This window comes from Artibeus jamaicensis, unplaced genomic scaffold, assembly GCF_021234435.1.
Source record: "Artibeus jamaicensis isolate MK-2021 breed Jamaican fruit bat unplaced genomic scaffold, CSHL_Jam_final contig_332, whole genome shotgun sequence".
NCBI lineage: Eukaryota > Metazoa > Chordata > Mammalia > Chiroptera > Phyllostomidae > Artibeus > Artibeus jamaicensis.
Genome location: NW_026521788.1, coordinates 5486995 through 5508541, shown reverse-complemented (window position 1 = coordinate 5508541; position 21547 = coordinate 5486995). Strand labels below are relative to the sequence as shown.

The 21547-nt window shown below is 36.1% G+C and overlaps 1 protein-coding gene across 1 annotated transcript in view; it reads right to left on the bottom strand.

Annotated features, from left to right (window-relative positions):
- ATAD1 (ATPase family AAA domain containing 1) overlaps positions 1-12859 on the bottom strand; it is a 43009-nt gene extending 30150 nt beyond the window's left edge. The window contains exons 1-4 of the mRNA XM_053663910.1: positions 12759-12859; positions 8973-9146; positions 4656-4754; positions 2423-2543 (exon numbers count right to left, since the gene is read on the bottom strand). Of these exons, the coding sequence (XP_053519885.1) occupies positions 2423-2543; positions 4656-4754; positions 8973-9134 (382 nt within the window). The 5' untranslated portion in view covers positions 9135-9146; positions 12759-12859. The remainder of the gene's footprint in view (positions 1-2422; positions 2544-4655; positions 4755-8972; positions 9147-12758) is intronic.
- Positions 12860-21547: the final 8688 nt, after the last annotated feature.

The window sequence follows — 21547 nt, the reverse complement described above, 5'->3', positions numbered from 1 at the left end:
AATAAATATATTACCTTTCTTTTCTGGACTACTTTATTGACTTTCAAGTTTTAAATTAAAAATTTGTCCAAGTGATAGAAAAATAGCTTGTAAAAATTAAACTTACTTTAATATAAGGTATTTGAGAAGGGGGAAATTACTATAGACATTTATGATCTCAGAAAATCAATTTTTCAAAAAATTCTTTTAGGTTTTCTACATTTTTAAGAATGTATTAAAACATGAAATATGATGAGATTCACAAACATAAAAGTTATGTGGAAAAATAATAATTACTGAATTCAGAGTTTATAAAGAGAGCCATCAAGTATTCAAATGGAATTTTAACTGTTGTAAAATTTTAAATGTTTGGATAAGCGTTACATTTTTATGCAACCATTAATATATGCTCTTATAACTGATTACTGGTGTGACTGCTCCGCTCCAACTTTGCCTTTTTGTGATCTTATTATAATCTTGGTAAGAGATCATAATAAGATCTCCTCAAGATCATAATAAGATCACAAAAGGCAAAGTTGGAGCAGAGTGATCAATTTTACAGTTCAACTCTAAAATTATTATTTTGTAGTCTGTTACACAGTGATCATTTTCAGCATAGCTAGCAATGAACTGTCTAAAGATAACAAACTTGGAAATAAAGCAATGACTCTAAACTAACGTAGGTAACCTGTTTCTAGTCCAGAAACAGGTGTAGTACAAAGTGTGGTACCCAACTAATGTTATACTCTGCTTTAGTATACTAATGTTCTATTTATATTATAGGTCAAAACAATCAATGATTTTTCAAACTTTTGTCTGTCATTAAAAAAATTTATTTTCCAAAAATGCAATGCTGAAAAACTCAAATAGTAAAACTTTAGATTATATAATCCAGAGATACTTGTGTAAACTTTAAAAAATTTAAAATACACATAGGAACCATCTCTAATTTTGGATAATGCTTTCAAATAAGCAGCAGATTTACACAAAACTGCTGAAGTATCTTTTCATAATTTTGAAATTTTGCTGTGCTTGACTGGGGCTTTAAACCAAGTCCAACTGGTGAAATCACCCAATTACCTAGATTAAAACATTGCTGATAAGAAAAGGAGCTTTCTCTAACAACATATAAAAAGCACTTGTCTGGCCTAAATTTGCTAATATTGTGAAACTAAGTAAGTAATTACCTTAGCCTTTTAATCTAGGCTTAGATAAACCACTAGATATTTTTTCCAGGGGAAAAAAATCCCATAAACTAAATGCTTTTTGTTAGGGGGAATAAAAGCAGCTTTGTTGCTTCAGGAAATAAAAATACCTAATAAACAACTTTGTTGTTTTAGTTAATGAAAAGAACATTATATTTTTGGTGATAATTTGTCATCCTCTATTTACTGGAAACAAAAATTATTTACTTCATTAAAATGTATAGGTATCAGCTTCAATTACCACTGAAATATAAATGAATGCACTTTTTGATACAGCTGCAAAATAAGATGATAAGCAACCATAACTTACACAAAGTGCTATTTTGATACTTCTAAAAACTCTATTTTTTGAAAAATTCTCATTCCTAATAATTTGAGTTCAGTCTTGATTATCAACATAAATCAAACTTGTATAGTTTTGGCACCCAATAAAGAGAAACTTCAACTAGGTGAAAATAAATAAGCTACACAATAGCATTGGTATCTGAAAGCCATGGTTACATACCTCCATCTCACTGTCAAGTATCATTTAAGCTTCATTTAAGACACTTTTAACAAGGTTTAAACATGATTACTATTTGAGTGAACAAGAATCAAAATACTACATTTAGGGGTGAAGTTATAAGCTCTTTCAATTTTTGAGTTCTAAGGTTTTCAAAGTGATTACTAACTAGGAACAAGAAAAAAATTCCCTTAAAAATAAGGTGTATTTAATTTCTAGCTCATTTGTAGTTCAGTATTTACTGTTAAAATAAATCACTGCACTAAAAATAATTAAGTGGAAATCATTAGGAGAGGGGAAAAAATCACTAAAATTGTAAAATAACAAAAAGTCTTATGGCACCCTTGAAACCTCCATAATCTTATCAACCAATGTCACTCCAACCAACTTAAATTTTAAAAAAGTCTTATCTTGAAAACAAAACCAACAAAAAAATCCCATCTGGTGACTTTGAATATTTTTTTACCTTGACTTCCCCAATTTGCATTTACTTGGAAGTAATAGAAGAGTTTAAAAGAATGGGATTATTTTACAATGTAACTATAGGGGAAAAAATCTAAATTTGGGGAGCTGAAGCATGAGCAATTATATCACAACTATTATTATTTATAAAAGTTTACTGGATCTTGGCATTCTCTTGAAAATCTAACTTCAAAACCATCAATTGGATAATGACAGGAAGTTTTGATGTTTCCAAGATTTTTAATGCTGTAGCAAATATAAACTTTCACGTTACCTTTTGGAGGCTGCAGAAGCCTGGAATTTTCAAATAAATGCTTCTTTTTGATAGGTAAAATGACTGTGTCCTTCAGATCTGTAATGACATCATCTAAGCCAGCTATATCACTCCAAGTAACCTGGTAAAAGGGCAACATGAATTTTACAGGTGATGTACACTCGCTAAAGTTAAAAAATCCCCCTAAAATGGCAAAATTTAATATAATTAGATATAAATAATAAAAGATTAAGGTCATAACAATGTGAATAAAAACTTTTAATAGCAGTAACGAAATTAAACTACCATGACACGGAAAAAAAATTTAATAGTCAATTATCTAGTATTTAACAAAAAAAGCCCTGGCTGATGCAGCTCAGTGGATTGAGCGCAGGCCTCTGAACCCATACATTGATATTTCTTTCCCTCTCTCTTTCCCTTACCCTCTAAAGATTTTAAAAAAAAAAACAACTTAAAAAAAAAAAAGCACTAGGTCTGACATTCAAAACTCTTCAGGGACTTAAGCCGAATTCACTCCATCTAAGAGGAGGAAGTACGGTACCCTGCCAAGAAGACAGAAAACTGGCTCAATTAATTCAGCACTGGTGATCGGGAAGAGATCACCGGAAGTATGCCTAATTCCTAAATGAGGCTGTCAAACATAACAGAAATGGATTTTAGAAAAAAAGTCTATACCCACCAAACTGGATTTCTGAATCAAAAGTAAACTTGTCTTTATAAATAATAAATAGGGGATGAACACTTTCAAAATAGACCCAGCTTGTGTATTTTAAAGCTTTCTGATTCAACCTTATAAAAATTTTTTTTGAAAAATAACTGAAAAGACCTTAAAAAAAAAGTCAACGTAACTCTAATGTGGCTAAGCAATGGACTGAATGTGGAGCCAGGCAGAAGTAGTACTTACAACAAATTTACTTTCTTTACAACTTAAAAAAAAAGTGAAAAACTGCAGCCAAATCCAAAAACATTATCACCTACTTTCACTGTAGCTCTTACAAAAAACTAAATCTGTCAGTACATTTTATTCAAAAGTGAACATCAGTAAGGCCTCAAAAAGGTACCACTGTAAATGTATAAATCAAATTTAAATGGTGGATTAATTCTGAGGGTATTTATCTTTGTGCGTACAGATAATAACAGACATTGTAGATTTTTTTTCTACTTTTGGGAATATGATATTACTGTATTTCATTTATACTTCTTGTTACAAAATTTATTCCTCTTCTCATAAAATATTCAAATAGGATTTTAGAGTTTATAAATTACACTAGTCTGATCCTTGGAATAACCCCTTTCAAGTAGACACAGCAGATATTCTACTGGATTATACATGAGGGAACTAAGACTCAAAGAAGAAATAATTTGCCAAGGCCATGAATGGACAACCAGGATTTAGAATCTTGTGTTGCCTACCATGGCTCATTATGAAAATCTAGAATTAAACTCCAAATCAAATATTCATATGACTTACAGCAATACATTTTATATGTCACAAAGGTAAATATAGAAAAGCACAAGTTCAACTAAATGAATGTGCACAGAATTAAGTTAACATAACAGGACTGAGACTACCATCCTCAGAAAGCCCAGTTACAAGGCAAGCCCTTGGCTGGAGTGTGGGAACTTAGGTTTTAGAAGGGCTCTCATCTTCCCTGTAAGAACAGCTCACTGTGTGTGCCTCAACTGTGCAAACTACATAGTCTGGGCAGATACTTGTTTTCTGTCAGAATTTTGGTAGATGTTATATAAACAAAGTCTACATGACCAATACCAACAAAAGCCCTGGGAATAAAGTCTCTAATGAGCTTCCCTGGTGGAGAACATTTTACATTATTCTTAAAACTTGTTGCTGGAGGAATCAAGCGCATCCTGTGTGACTTCACTGGAAAAAGATTCTTGGAAGCTTGTGCCTGATTTCCTTCAGACTTTACCACTTTATCCCATGACCTTCCTTCCTTGCTGATTTTGCCTGGTATCCTTTTGCTGTAATGAATCATATCTGGGGTGGGGGACGTGGAAGTGGAAGACGGTATACAGGGATTAAATGGCAATGGAAAAAATACAATAAAAATAAACTATTAAAAATCAACCAACAATCAATCAATCATATCCATGAGTACCATTATCCTGAGTGCTGTGATTCCTAGAGAATAATCAAACCTGGTTATGGCCTGCAAGACCACTGGCACAAAATTCTAGAGAAAAAACCTTAAATGAGATTAAAGATACATACATGCATGTTAAGAGGGTCTACGAGATGAGCAGCAATGCTCATTTCATATTCTGAAAGCTTCACATTTTTCACACCAATTTGCTTCATTAATTTCTCCGCCTAGAAAGATAAAAACAACCTTCTTTAATTTGATATTGAGATATTGGCATTTCAAAATAGGCATCTATGAAACCTAAAAAGCAATGAACAAACATACAAGAATTTCCCCAGAATACCCTAGGCCTTTTGATTTCCTTCTTTCCCATTCTAAATCCTTAGGTAAAGAAAAATTTGAGGGTCTACTCCACAGAACAAGGGCAGTTTAAACCAGCTCCTGGGAAATGAGGAGAAATGAGAAAATAGGAACATGATTGAAGATATATACAGGGCCTCACATTGCTTCAATGAGATTCTAAGGTCCAAATTGATTTTTCTTTAACAATAGAAGAATCATACAAGCATAGATTAAATCTCAAGATATAAGACTACGGATTAAGGATATCAAGAAATGGACAAGTGTTCCTATCTATCTACTCTCAAGTTGTTCTGAGATGCTGTCACTTTCAGTTAAAGTCAATTCCTTCAGATATAATAAAAATGATTCTGAATGAGAAGTATACTTATATATATTTTTAAAGCTGAGCAAAACTAATCTGACACTTATGAGTTCTATCAATGCAGCAAAGCTTTCAATTAAAATAAGCATAATAATGATATTTACTGGGTATGTCAAATATTATGTCAAAATACTAAAAATAGATTAACTCACTGAATTCTCAGAATGAGCCTATGAGATAGGCACATATTTCCCATGATGGAAAAAGGAACCCAAGTTTAGCCCAGATTAAGTAATGCGTTAGTTTAAAAGCATTAAAGTGAGCCAATGACAGAGACAATAAGCAAACTCAGGCAATCCAATACTCAAGCCCATACTCTAACCACCCCACGTGTTACTTTGGTTTCCCCAGTTATATGAAGGAAGTTTATGACCGCGAGAGAGTCTTTAATGATCTATAAATAACATTCAAATTTCAAATAGGTGAGTATTTTTGGAAATGAAAGTGCCCTGCTAAATCATGTATTTACTTAAATTTTTGTTACCTTTTCCTAAAATACTTGTGATTATATAAGATCTTGCTGTTTGTCAGAGGAATATATTATTGCTCTAAAAGGAAATTAAAATCACACAGCATTACAGTTACGGACTGGTTAGAAGACTAGGATAAATGTATGGACCATATCCTAGTAATAACAACATTTTTTAAAAGTGCTATGACCCACATCATTATTCCTATCTAGCCATGCCCCTATAAAATTACTCAATGGATAAAGTTGCTTGACCCAGGTCCTTTTATCTCTTTCTTGTAAATATCTTCTCTTTCACTGCCTTTAAATCTTTTATGTGTCAGCTATGAAAAGTGTCCTATTTTAGTATCTGTAATAACATTAACTCTTCTTTTTCATTATGATTCTATAAATGTGAAGCCATCCCACATGTGTTCCTTTTTAGGTTCTCAAATGGGTGTAATTTTGCACCCAAGGGGACATTTGGCAAAGTCTTGAAACACTTTTGGTTGTGACAATTTGGGTGAGGGGAAGAGTGCTACTGGCATCTATCTAAGTCAACGGAGACAGGGATGCTGCTAAACATTCTAGAAGGCACGGGATCGCCTGCCCCCATCGCACCCTACCCAGTTATCTGGCCCCAAATGGCATTAGTGCCAAGTTGAAAAAACCTGCCTCCCTCCCCATTAGGTAGCTGGCCTCAAAAGTTTTCTCCAAGCCAAAGTTACCTCTTGCTTTTAATAGCAACAGCCCTTATCTGGGGTTTCCTTAAAAAAAAAAATGATCAACTATGCTTTTTACCCTACAGAAATAGAAATTGTCCTAGTCAAGTTTACTCAGTACCTTTTTCCCCATAACAGCAGTCCCATTTAACAATGTCTTCAGGTTGCATTAATAACATGGAGAAAAAAATTAACGTTTATTGAGCATCCACCATATGCCTGGTACTGGGCTGGGTATTTTATAATTAATCTGTTAAACCACCCTGAGAATAGCTATTATTATTCTCATTTCTCAGATGAGGAGCTTAAGGGCCAAAGAAATGAAAACTCCAAGCCTCTACAGCTAGAAACTGGCATTACCAGAGCTCAAACCCTAATTTGTCTAACTTCAAAGCTGACATTCAGCTGAAATGCTAATAATATTCCTCATCTGGGAGAACAGAACATGGTTTAAAAAATAAATGAAAAGCACCCCAAAACACCATACTACTACCAAAGTCTTTTCCAAGAATAAGTTATCCAATTGCCTGGCTTCAACACATTTAACTGAGCCTCTATTTCTAAAGTGTTTTAACTAGAAAAACAAAATTATGATCGGATTATTCTAAAAATGGCTTATGTTCATGTGCTGGTTTATCACCCATGGCTTAATGACAATTACATTTTCTAGTTACCAGCATTTTCTTAGTTTTTAAGTAGGCCTCCCCAAGTAGGTGATTTACAGAGGAAAAATGAACTGGCTTATGAGGGGAGTCGGAGGTAGGAGGGAAACTTACATTTTACTGCATACACACCTTTTAACTGTTTTGTAGTATTTTTTACCCTTCCATGCTATTTCTTTTTTCTCCACAGGAAGTATAACTAAAAAAATTAAGAAGTGGGAGGAAGCAGTGAACTAATATTTTTGCCTAAGCTGGGGAAAGAGGAAGTGGAGAAAAGGTACAAAATAAAACAAACACTCATTTCATTCATGTTCTACAAGATTACTAAAATTAGTTGTTCTTTTCGAAGAATAATTTTAGAAAGTTAGAGATGGCATTAATGGATGAAGAATAAAGGGAGAGAGATGAACTAATTAAATGTAGGTTAAAAACCTTTTTACTGAGGTTACAGCTACAGTACTCCAATGTCAGTGTAGACAGGTAATCACTGATACAAAGCTTTTAAAAATGCATATATAAGAATCAGCCAATAAATGTATAAATAAATGGAACAAACCGATGTTTCTCTCTCTTCCAATCTCTCTCTAAAATCAATCAATCTATCTATCTATCTATCTATATTATCAATAGTTTGACCTCAGACTTTAATTGACCTTCACGATTTAGGTTGGGGTAGAGGGGAAGCTGTACTTATGCTGACATGTGGATATACTCAAAATCATTTTTTAAAAAAACTATACTGGTAAGACTCCTAGAGAATTATGAATTGACTGATATGATACACCCCAAGTTTATTATTTTATAATTGAAACCAGGGAATAAACTCACCACTGTCCAAACTGGTTTTCAGACATACATACAGCAAGCAGTATTTATGAGACTACAGTTTTCATTGATTTAAGAGCTATGGGTAGAATGGCAAAGAGCTCATTTCTTTACATCCCAATTTCTCACACCAGCCTACAGCTTTTTTTTTTTTTTTAAGATTTTATTTATTCATTTTTAGAGAGGGGGAAGGGAGGGAGAAAAGGTGGGAGAGAAACATCAGTGTGTGGTTGCCTCTCGTGCAGCTCCTACTGGGGACCTGGCCTGCAACCCAGGCATGTGCCCTGGCTGGGAATCCAACTGGCAACCCTTTGATTCGCAGACTGGCACTCAATCCACTGCACCACACCAGCCAGGACAGCCTACAGCTTTTGAAAGAACAAGATTTATTCATCTTCTATTCTGGCACCAAGTATTTGTAGGCGCTTAATAAGGGTTTTTTGAATGCATCAGTCAAAAGTCACAAAAGAAATCTAAAAATCCATGAATAAAACATCTTGCCTTCAAATAGCAAGAGAAATTTGAAAGACTCCTTGAAGGCTTTGGTTTTTCAAAGAAAAATAAAAACCGAAACAAATGAATCATCCTAATGAGGAAAATATCACAAGAGGCAGTAGCTGAAAAATAAAATTACAACTTGTATTAACAATAACATTTTTTTTAGCAATTCCTTAATTGGACATTAGTATAATTTCTAAGACTGACAGCTTGTATTATGCACATTTTATATGTCATACAAAGCAAAATGTACTTACTAAAAATAAACTTAGTTTAAGTTGTTCAAAAGTTTTACCTAGATTCCTTTAGGTAACAAATAGCTGACAAAATAATCTAATGAAAGTGTTCACAACCCAATAATCTAGTATTTTCATTCTTCATAATTATCTCTTCCAAGTTGCTGATATACCAAAAAGGACTTGGGAAATGAAATTAAATATGACATAACATTTTAATGTTAATCTTACAGAACTTCTCATTAACTTATAATTCTACTATATCCTTAGTTTTATGGAAAAACACTTGCTAGCTACAAGAAAAATGATCCTCAAATACTTTAATCATACCTGTTTCTGAGCTTCTACTTTTTGCTTTCTGGTTGGATCAATTGCATCTACCATCCATTTGATTGTAAAGTATGTAACAGCACCAAATATTGTCAAACGGAAAATCAACCCAACAACTTCATTCCGACTCAATGGACGAGAAAAGGCTTCAGCATGTACCATCTTGACAGTACCCTTAAAAAACAAACAGAAATGTCACTGGTTAATATCTAGTCATTAAAATCGGGAAGCTGATAAGTACCTTAAATTAAGCAACAAAAACTACTAGTCAAATTCAATATCACCTACCTTAAAAAAGTATTTTTAGAAAAAATGGATTTTTAAATGTTAGGTAAACAAGCACATTTTAAGCTCCCCTTAGAAACTGAAGAAACAGATTAGAAACTGAATTTATTCGAGTTTTTAATGAACTTTCCTAAAAGCTCATATAATTTAAGTAGAGAATAATTCTATTTGAAAAAGATCTTCGAACCACTTTAAAATAACTATGTTAGAGCCTAGAAAAATACTGACTATAACACTAACCTAAGCGAAGAAAGGTAGCACAACAATGAAATACTTTTACTAATGTGAAGGTAAAAATTTCTTTTATTAAATATAATGTAAAGCAGATAATTTTAAGTGAAATTCAAATTGTGAACTATTTCCTCATACTTACTTTTAAAGGTGTTCAAAGCCTGCTTAAATTTAAACATTCATTTCCTTAACAGGTGACATCAATTTTTTTGAGCCATACTTGTTTCCAAAAACCCAGCTACATCTGTCCAGAATCTTCACACATTTCTGAACCACAAAAATATAGCACACATCCAATGGAGAAAGGACAAAGAAGGCAATGTGCCTACTTTTTACATTTATCTCTGAGCAGCTACATCAGTCACAGCTAGGCTTACAGCAGGCATGCATAACCCTATCAAAAGCAATGACTACCCAGAAGAATAAGCTTGATACATTGGGGACAATGTAACTATCGTATTTTGGGAAATGAGATCTCAGCTTCAAATAATGCTTTATACTCTCCTAGCACAGGCAAGTGCTCAGTGTTATGTGACAAGGAAAAAAAAACACAGTATATATTTTGCACTCACCTGAAAAGGAATAAATCAGAATTTTATACAAATGGCTCAGCAACAGGTAAAAACTAGGAACTGCGCGGGTTAATAACTATGGTTTTCCTAGCTCTGAATTTATTTCCCTTCTCACTACCACTATCCAATTAAAGATCCTCTTCATGCGCTTCCCGCTAAAATAGTGCCAACAAGTTTGAAATTCCTTTCAGACACCTCCCCTCCATTCAAGAATACAAACTCCTCCCCACCACCCCCCAAAAGACCCCAAATATTTCCTTTTATTTACAGGTACCCCAACCATTCAAGACTACTCTAATCCAGCCCGAAAGAGTGACTTAAGCACTTTAGTTCTCATCGCTTCTCAATAGGAATTCTCAATAGCTGATGTCACTAGGACCTGAAAATGCCCCCATGTATTTTCCCTCTAGCATATTTGCCTGGTATCCTGGACAGGCCATTTCTCCCCATTTATCTAGGGGTTAGTCAAATATAACCCAAACTTCAAAACTTAACATGCTCTATGAAGGCTTTCAGATCACATTAATCTTCTATATTATTCATTTGGCCTTATTTTTGAACTTACGTGATATTGATTCTACTGAACTAGAGTTTAAGTCCTTATAAACAGAATTTATATCTTACCCATTTTTATAATTGTCACATATAAAAAAGCTATTTAATAATTACTTGTTCAACAGATAAATTGCAACTGCAGAAAAACCTCACATTCAATTCCACCAAAACAATTGCTGCCAGACTTTCGAACAATTCCCAAAGACAAGTCAAGGGTTTCATTGACTTTACTTCTCCGTTACTAGAATCCATTCACTTTACAATAGAACATTATTTAATTTCTTAATGGAAAGATATACCATTTTGGAGTTTTAAATTTTTAAGTCATTTTTAATTTTTCAATTACAGTTGACTAATTTCAACTTAAATAAATAATTGAAAGCCTTCATTTTGGGGGAAGAAACATTGGCCTTAAGTGATTTAACTCATACGATAAAACACTTATCAAACTTGTATATGTATTGCCTACTATATACTGGATATACAATAATGGCTAAGATACAATTACTTTACTCAAGGAATGCACAATCTGGTTATTATATTAATTGTATTTTTTAATGGAGCTAAAGAGAAGCCATCTAATTAAAATCTCTCATCTAACAAATCAAAGTGTGCTTTCTTTCATCAGAAGAATTCCTAAAAATAGGTCAACAATATTCTACTTACAGGATGTGAAAAGTTGACTTCCCTAGTCTCTATCCCAAGTATAAATTTGAAAATGCAGTTGGAATACATGGTTTCATTATGTGGGGCCGTTATTCATTAATGAACATAAACCAATAGGGAAAAATAAGGGTTTTAACCTAACAATGTGTGAAAACTAGAGACAATCTGAATTTCAAAAAAAGGTTTTCATTTAAAGTTTGATTTGGTAGTGGCAAAACTGCCATCTACTGGATGTTCGAACGAACTACATGAACAACTTGGGTTGTTATCTGTACATCTGTCATCCAGATAGTAACAATTTTAATCCTGTAAAATATCAAGATACAAAACCTTGGTTAACTATGTATATCCAATAATTGAATTATTATATGTAATACAGTAGTCTAGACTTATGGCCACTTCTAAAATATGGCCACCTTTTAAAATGACCTAAAAATCCTGAAATGAAACTGAAACTTCTACTTGTAGGCTGTAACTGTATATACTTTATGGTACACTCATCTACCATTCATGACACTGATATGCCTCCAATGTAAGGTCATTACAGTAACAACACCATTACAGCAGAATATACGAAAAAAGCTGCATGCGCACACAGTAGGGAATGTATCTCAACCTTGTATAAACATTAGGATCAACAAAATGCACACATTTACGTACATAAACATAGATGGTGCTGTACACAACTACGAAATATCACAGAACACTGAAACCCAGTTATTTCTTAGGAAAACATGACACCAGGTAGTTTCATTTTTAAGAGTTCTCCATTTCAGGGTAGGAAACTTTGAAATCGAAATACTATGTCAATGAGCAACTCACTGAGAGGTTAAGAGCTGAGAGTATAGTGTTCACACTATAGTGTTTCTCTCCTGTATCACTGCAGTGTTTTACAAAGTTTTTCTCAACCTCAAAGTCCCAGTTCGCTGATATCAAGGTCCTATAAACACAGACTATGTCTAAAAGACATAGTTTAAAAGACTGCCAACCTTCACATAAAGGACATGCCGTAATTAACATCATCCTCTGCGAAAGTGTGCCCAGGCCTTAAAAACCACCTCTGCTTTTGCACTAGGTGGTAGCGGTGTCAGTGCAACAGTAAGACCCGGTTCATTCCGGCCGCCTTTGCCTAGGACCCCGGTTCTGTGGTCGCCCTGGACGACCCCAAGCTCAAGCAGTAACCCCGCTGCCTACAGAGATTCCCTGTAGGAAACAATATAATTCTTGAAAACATCGCTAACAGAGACCTAAGGGCCTAGGCCAGGCGGGAAGCCAAGGGGAGGCCTGGGACGCCCTTGGAGGTTAATCCGCTAAATACCAAGGGTTGGGGGAAGCTGGGGGCGGCACTGAGGTGGCACATGGGAGGAAGGAAAGGTAACCTTTCCCGCTGAGCTCCTCAGTTCAAAGCCGGTGCCTAAAGAATCTCAGCAGGACCCCGCGTCCCTCCCACGAGGCCCGGCGGGAACCCGCTACTCACCTCCGTGCTAATGCAGCGGCTGCAGGAGCCCTTAACTAGTACCACACAGGAAGGAAACACCGCCTGCGAGAGAACGCTTCCGGCCCGGGCTGCGGCCCGCCCCCTCGCACCGAGCATGCGCAACCCGTTTCGTGGGCAAGTAAAGGAAGGGTACGTTCCGTACTTCAGAACTGGTTCCGGAATTGGGCCGGAGCCAGGCTGGGCACCAACTGCTAGAGCTGCTATCTGCTGGGCTGAGGTTTTCCGCGAAGCTGGTGCCTCTGCCCGCAGCATTCGCCAAGGCTCTCAGTTTAGTTATTGAGTTTCAGGTACGGAATTGGGGAAGGCGCTTGTCGCACAAAGTCCCTGCCCTGCTCATGGGCAAGCAGCGCAACACTGACAAGTAGGGGAACCTTCTTGAGAGTGCAAAGAAGTGTTCTGTGTCCCCCGCAAAGAAGTTCTCTGAGTCCTGGTTCAGCCATGCTCCCGCTGTTCCTTCTTCTACCCCTCATGCAAACCGTCACGCTGCTGTTCTGTCCCTCGGCCAAAAGCTCTACCACGCATGGCCAACCCTCACCACCTGCCTTTCAGTATCGAGGGTGAGCTTACTTATCCTCCACCCCCGTATCGGCGCTGACAAACACCTGGGAGTAGCGCCTGAAAATCTCGTAGAGAAACGTTTGTGCAGCCCACCCAAGCAGGCCTGGTAGTCGGAACAAAATAAGGCATCTGGTGACAGGTTTTGCATTTCGGTGACTTCCCTTTTTCTTTACCCCTTCCCCTTTCTAGAATGAGAGACGTGACACAAGAAGTCCCAAGGGAGCAAATTTGAAAGCCAGCACCTCCTGAACACACTGCCAGGGGGCGAAACGACATTAGACACAGTCCGCAGATAAAAGAACCATCACTTCTTCAGATAGAGGCCGTGAAACATAAGTGATGAGAGTTCCTCCTCTATCCTCCTTCTAGAAAAGGCAGCTTTGGCCTCTCGGCTTTAGGCATCAACTTTGATGGCTAAAATTCGGCAACCTGATCGTTGGATACAGTGAGTGCTGCTGTGGCAAGCTTATGATACTGTTGTGAGAGTAATAGCTACAGTTTATTGAATGTTAGTATTAGGTGTTAGGCAATATGCTTCGCATCCATAATCTACATTCCTTTAAAAAAAACAATCCTCCAAAATAGCCTTTATTTTCTTCTTTTTTATAGATGGGCACATTTTAAAACTTAGGTAAACTTTCTTACATTTATACACCTAGTAAGGGGCAAAATTTCATCGCCACCTAGATCTAATTGAAACCCTACACTTTACATATTCTCTTTGAGATAGTAATTTAATACCAGTTAAATATTAAAATCTAGGTGAAAAAGGTAAGACCGTGAAATAACAAAATCATAAGGTTTTAAAGGGTAAAGATGGGATGAAAGGGATATGTGAATGTTTAAAAACTGATTGGAGTCACTGACAAGAATCAGAATGGGATTGTAAGTGGTTCATGTTTTACAAACAGGCCTTTTTGTCTATACGTGTTTCTATATTCATAATATAATATTTCAGACTGATTACTTAGAGATGAAGATACAACTTTGAGAAAAACAGGGTGGTTATGAGACGGGCACAATGTTTACAAAAAAACACAAGCCACCTGTAAGGCCATTTTAGAAATCTTGGAAGCTACTCTCTCCTGGGTCTCTGGGATTATCCTCAATCTGAGTCATTGCATGGGATGCTTGTGGCAATATGTCTTGACAGAGCTAAAGGCAGAAATCCCTGAAGGAAAAATACATTATGTTGTGTGGCCTGCTAGGGTAATCTAGTAAGGAAACTGAGCTGAGAAATTCAAGGTGGTAGTGGATTTTCATCATTCACTGAGTGAAACTAGGTCAACTAGGAACCTCACCTGCTTTGTTCTAAGGACCTCGGTGACCACACTTCCCAGTTTGTCTAATATTACAGGGGTTTCTGGAACATAGGACTTTCAATGCTAAAACAGAAAAGATCTCAGGCAAACCTACTAGAAACATCCTAAATGAGTTCTGGAATGAGGTGGAATTCCCAGTCCGGTTGCGTCTAGTCTCAATTCATCTGCTCAGTACTGGGGTGTGATTGCACAGGAAAGGCAATTGTTGGATAAAGTAATCAACACTGACCATAAAGAATCCAAATAAATGCTGCTGCTCATTCCTTTCCCAGTGGCTTGACTATAAACCAAACACCTATCTATACCTTTTGAACCAAATTTTCATTTAGCAAATCCTTAGGAAACCTCCAATGTCTGAACCCTAAAACATCAAATTACTGCCTTTCCATATACCATTCATATTCAATTCTAGCAATCACTAAATCAAGTAGGTTCTTTTAGAATAGAGCAGAGTGAACATATGCTTTTCATCCCAGGATAGCTTTATATAATCCCTGGCAGCACAAAACACCATATTTGGCTCACAGTAGGGGCTTAATAAATAATTCATTGTGTGTAATATTAATCAGGAAATTTTAACAATAGGTTTTTTGTAGACTTTTGGGCCTTCCCTCTGTGATTGTTAGAACCGAGATATTAAAAATAAGTATTATATTTTTAACCAATGCCACCTAAAAGAGTTTATGGTAGGTTTCCCTCTCCCCCCAGCCCGTAGAACTAAATTCTCCTTTGTGCTAGTTTACTCTATAGCCAATGTCATTTAACGCACTGGACCCTGAAGGGGAAAGGATTCCTTAAATTTAGGAGTTTTCAAATACCACTGTGGGTCTACACAGACTTGGACAACTTGGCAACATGCAGATTCTAAGTCTCCACCTAGAGTTTCCCATTTAACTGCTCTAGGTTTTTACCTCAGATGCATTTTGAATAAGCATCTGAGGTGATTTAGATAAAGACAGTTTTGGACCACACTTTGACAAATCCTACCCCAATCAGCAATCATTTCAGATGTATTTTTACTGGAATCTCTGTTGACTCAGGCCCCAAACCCTATCTGGTCAGTGGAACCATCAAGCCAGCTGGGTAGGATACATCTGGAAATGAAAGCAAGGAAGCCTCATGATGAGATTTGAAATAAAATCTACTTGGAAGGAAAAGCAAATCTGAAATTTTGGGACCCTATTCATTACTCATTAGAAATTATTCACTTGACAGTGATTTACAAAAAGCAGAACTTCAACAAATAGGTAAAATTCTATAGCGGTAATTATGCCAGTACAATATGTACTCGGTAACCTTGGTTCTTTTAAAAATATTTCATCAGAAAAGAATAATCTTAATTACTATTTCAACAAGTTAAATAGAATGGGAAGAAGAAAAAAGTAAAGCAAGAACATGAAGCTGTACCTGAAGCCACGAAAGCGCTGAGAAAGAGCAAGATTAAATGCTGGAAGCTCCCATTGAAATAATAAAATGAAATTAAGTCCAAAATAATGGAAAATTAAAATTTCAACAGAGTAAAAAGATTGGAAAGGTGAATTATAGTTCCATTCTATAAAAGCACAGAGTTAAAAGATACAATGGCAAAGTTTAAAGAACATATTGTTGTAAATCTACTTTTCAAGCTTTTGTCTTTAAACTTTACATGTAACTTAAAGTGAGTGCATGTAAAAATGAACATATATGTAACTTTCTTGTGTTATCAGCATAGTGCTAATTCAAATCTTACATTGCTGCATAATTTTTTCAAGCCCTACTGCCAACTGTATGTTTTTTACAGTATATGCTATCAATAAACATTTTCTAGAACTTAGATATTTATTTTAAGTCCACAATATTTAGTTTGTTTTGCTTAAATACAGTACTGAAAATATACTTTTCAAATGATACCATCTGTGGAAAGTCAGGACTGATCACAACAGGGAATTGCTTGGGAAGCCATCTAACCTTATTATAGTATAGCCTTATTAGCAAAAGTTTTAAGGAGTAGATGAAAGAATAATTGCTTCAAAAATAATTTTTAATAGGAAAGGAGATGGGAGGGAGTGGATAAGAATAACAAAGATAAAAATTCATCAGCCAAAATACAAGAAACACTACTGTAGTTGAAACATTAATTCTGAATTCCTGTAACAGCAGATTGATAGATGAAGCATAAAACAAGACCAGATGCTATGGTTTCCAGGATGCACTTGGCTTCCCATCCTTATAACCTGCAGCATTTTTGTTGTAAGTAGGTCACTTGCTTGCTCTCATTTACCTGATTCTAGAAAAATGCCCTTGAAAGTATTTGGAAAATAATGTGTGCTTGTGCTTCACATTTAAAAAATTAAGATGTACAAAACCTTTTCTCCCCATTTCTTAATTAGCCAGAATAACTTGTAACCTCGAAACATAAGTAAAACTGAAATGGGCAAGATGAATTTGAGATCTCTTATTTTCGAAGCCTACTAAAGTACTTGAAAAGCTGTGTCTATTCTGTTAGCCCCCACAATTTACTGTACTTAGCAATAGCATAGTACTCATCTCACAGAATTACAATTGGGGTTTAAGTTTCTCTATTCTGTTGGATGTGAACTGCTTGAGAAAGGAGGATGTGTAGGACATAGGAAGGGCTTAACAAATAATTAAATGATTTCCCCCCAGATCTGACATATCTAACAGGGTCTTTCAGAACTCATTCCTATATATCTAATGTGAATAGCGAGGGGGAAACACATGACTATCATAACATCAGAACTGCTGTTCATCATCATATAAAATTAAATTCATTTGAGCACGTGTTCTTGAAAATATTTACTATGTGCAACTCATGGAAATGATCCCAAAATCGGGGGAGTTCTGCTGAGCAAAAGAAATGATATACCCAATTCAAACAGTGAGCATGTAACTTCCAAAGGCACAGGGAAGGGCAAAACTTGCTGTTTTTAGACGTTTAAGAATGAAATATCTCCTAGAACTTCTCTCACCTTTAGAGAGGCCCAGCAGTAGTGCATTAACAAGCTAACGCTAAAATCACTCTCCCTACCTTTTCATTGTTAGTGTTTCTGGAACCAGAAAAACAAAAGGGTTAAAAAAAAAAAAAAGAAAGAGTGAAGGAATGAAAGAAAATAAAAAGCCTGTAACTTGAGTTACAGAAGTGCAGGAAACAAATCAAGAACACTGAGTTGGCAGTACTCAAAGTCCCATTGAACTTCACAATAGTATGTGTGATAGAGTTTCACAAACCTTCCCACTTTCTAGTCTGCTGCTTATTACTTTAAATAGCAGAACCATTCTGAGACCTTTCAATGCCAAATTAAGGCCCAGTGACAGAGGCATGCCCCACACTCATTTCTTTATGTCTTCTGAGTTCTCAAGTAAAGGAGGGGTAAAGGAAAGGGGACAAACAGGTTGACTGCCCGACGGTGTTTTCTTTCCCTTTGGTATTTTGCAAAAAGCTGAAGAGATGCTAATTACTCTTAAGGAGACAAAAGTGATGTTGGAATTCTCTCAGGATATTCTTGAACCTCTGGCTGGACAGCATTTCACCTTGCACATTTCAATCTGTCTATCATTCAATCCTACTTATGCTAGTGGCTTTCTATAGTTCATTACCATGTTGTTCTCACAGGTTAAAGGAGACTTCCCCTACCATTTCCTTGGGAATTTTAGAAGTGAAAGGGAAACAGTTTAAGTAAACAGTGTCTAAAGTCATGAAATACAGTGATTGTTTGGGGTTTTTTTTTTTTTGAGGGGGCTAGGGGAAGAGAGTGAATAAGCATATATCTTCAGTTGTGTGAATCATAAAGATTTCCAGCACATGGGCTCACACTCATAGGCCAACAACAGAAGACAATGAAAAATATTTGCAGGGGGCCAGCATCTCCTCCTCATTCCATAGGAGGGTAGAATGTAGGAGGAGAGTATCCATAGGATACTCTATGGTATACTCCATAGGATACTCCATAGGATACTCCATAGGATACTTAATGATTATCCTCAAATTCTGATTCTGTACCCAACATAGAAAAGGGTTGCCAAGTACAGAATGTCAGATAAGTGAAGAACAAACACAAAATCTCTCAAGATAGTTTGAAGCATGCAAGATTCAGATTATTGAGGACAGCATTTGATAAATTCTAGATTTCTACAGCACTAAATGAGAGGGCCCACTCTGTGACCTGTCACGTGTTAGGTAGTTTTTCTGGGTTTCCTCCTCTGAAACTGGCATAGTTCTACTAACTTCATAATACATGATTCTTTGGTTTGTTCCTTCTGACCTGAGCATGGGAGAACTGATTTGTTTTCCCCTTCTGCAATCCAACAAATGAATGCTAAATTTAAACTCTAGGTTTGGGAGTATACAGCATTAAAAAGTGAATATTTCTGAGAAGATAGATGTTACAGGTGGCAAACACAAGGCCCGTGGGCCGAATGAGGCCCTCCACCTAGTTTTATCCCGCCCGGCACCTCATTTCTACCTGGCGGCAGCGCTGAGCTCTCACTGAACTGTTAACAGTAGTTACCTTTATACAGTCCTAAAATTATACTCGGCACTTTGAGGCAACCTCGAGGCTGAGGTGGCCCCCTGTGAAAATGAGTTTGGCACCCCTGGTATACGTAGTAATTCCTTGTCAACTATCATTTTGCCAGTTATAGTTTCGTCACAATGTGGTTTCATTTTTATATGCCTAAAATTTAAAAGTTGTCATTTCAAAGAATTTAACTACAGTTGTCTCTACTCTCGTCTCCACTCCTACCCAGATCTTACGGTCAGATGGTAGAGAGAGGAGGTCTGCCACTCTCTGCCCGAGTACTGTAACAGTAGGAGATCAGGCCTAGAAAAACCATGCCCTTCTTTTATGGAAAGACCAGATGGCTACTAAGAACGTTGCCAAGGCTTGCAAAAATGATACAAATGAGAAAGCAAGTGCAAGAAAGCATTAAATATCAATACAGAAAGGGTTGCATCAAGAACTTTACAAAAAGAAGTGTGGTTAATATGAAATAAACCCTGTCTTCTACAGCAGATCATGGCTTTCAGAACATGATCTCATGAACAACTAAGGGAAATGATTCTTTCCTGCTTAATTGGCACTTTTTATGGTCGTACGCTCTTGTAAATTACCTAGTTTCTGTGAAACCTTGAACTTGCCAATGAAGGTTTTATCTAACATTGCACTTGTCTGGAATGTAATACTCACCATTCCCAGTTGGTGAGAAATTACTGTAACAAATTCTGAAGACACCCACATGGATTCTCATGAATCATGTTTTAATTGTGAGTTAGCCAAAGAACAATGGGGGGAGGTAAGGACATAGATTTATCTCTACTACTTCCATGTTCATTTGCTACTTTTATTAAGAGAGAAAAAAACCCATTTTGCCTCTCTTTTAAAATCTCACTCTCCAGAAAGTAAATTCAAGAGTAAGAAACTCCTTATCTGTTCTGCATAGTTCAATTTATTGTTAATTTCATTGTCCATTGACATCCTAGTTGGTCCGTTAGTTTGGAACTCATTTCTCAGAGAAGTAACAAACCAACATTATTAAAGGAGACACACATGCATTTTCCCCTTGATATAGATGGCTGCTCCAGTGTTATAGAAATGGTTAGGGGAGATCTAGATATGTTTATGAAGAGATAATTTCATAGTGCCACACTTTTTAGGGATTGAAAGGAATATTAAATGTCATGGAATCTTCAACCAGAGACAGTGTGCAATTGTAGAAAGAATATACGCACACTATGGAGTTAGAGAATGTAGATCAGATCTCAGCTTTGCCACTTAGTAGCTGTGGATTTTGGGGCAATCAATATATTTAACCTTTCTGAGCCTTAGTTTCCTCACCTATAAAGAGGGTGGTAGTGGCAACATTGTAGGATCGATAAGAGGATTGAAAATAATATATATATATATAAAACCTGGGACAAATATAATAAGCATTTAGTAAATGATCATGGTTGCTATGATCGTGATTGTCCCACTACCTAACCAGTCAGTAAGTGTATTTGAACATTCCTGTTCATTTGAACAAAGTCAATGACGACACTGAACTTACTGACTGCTCAGGTAGCCTGTCATATTTGGAGAGCTCTTCAGTGTTAGTTCTTCCTTTTCCTTTTCCTGAGCCTAAATCTTTCCTCTAGAACTGTTACCTACTGTTCTCATTCTTGACAATGGGGCTGCACAGATTAAGTCTGTATAACTCAGTTAACTATGTAACCCAGAATGAAACATGCACTTTAAGACTGGTGTGATCAGCGTGGATACCATAGGTTACCAACACAAGTTAGGGTCTAGCTGGCTTTCTTTTCCTGGCACCCACTCTTTTGATACCTATTAAATTTGCTAAATTAATTAAAGCCTGTTTATTTTTAGCTATACCTGAAGTCCTGCATGCTGTAATTTTCACAGTTTTCAGAGAGGAACTCAAGTGCAGAAACTTGCCATTATATCTTTATCATATTAATTAGCAAACTAGTGAAATTCCATTTGAGTCGTGCAAATATAATTTGATTATTTAATCAGTTACCATGTCACATGGCATACCTGTAAGGTAACATAACTGATGATGGACAAGGACTCACTGCAGTTTTATTTAACATTTGCATAGTGTTTAATATGTGCCACTCACTATTCTAAGTACTTTACATATATTAACTCATTCAATTCTCTCTGAAAATAAACTTATGTAGTAAGTACCATTATTATCCTCAGATAAGAAAACTGAGGCACAGAGAGACTAAGTGACTTGTTCAAAGTTTAATAGATAGTAAGTGGTAGGGCTAGGATTTGAACCAGGCTGTCTTGTTCCAGAGTCATTATGCCCTGTTCCCAAACTGATCAAAAGTTTTTAAAATTTTGTTACATGGACCATTGGGGATCCTTAAAAGTGAGAAAA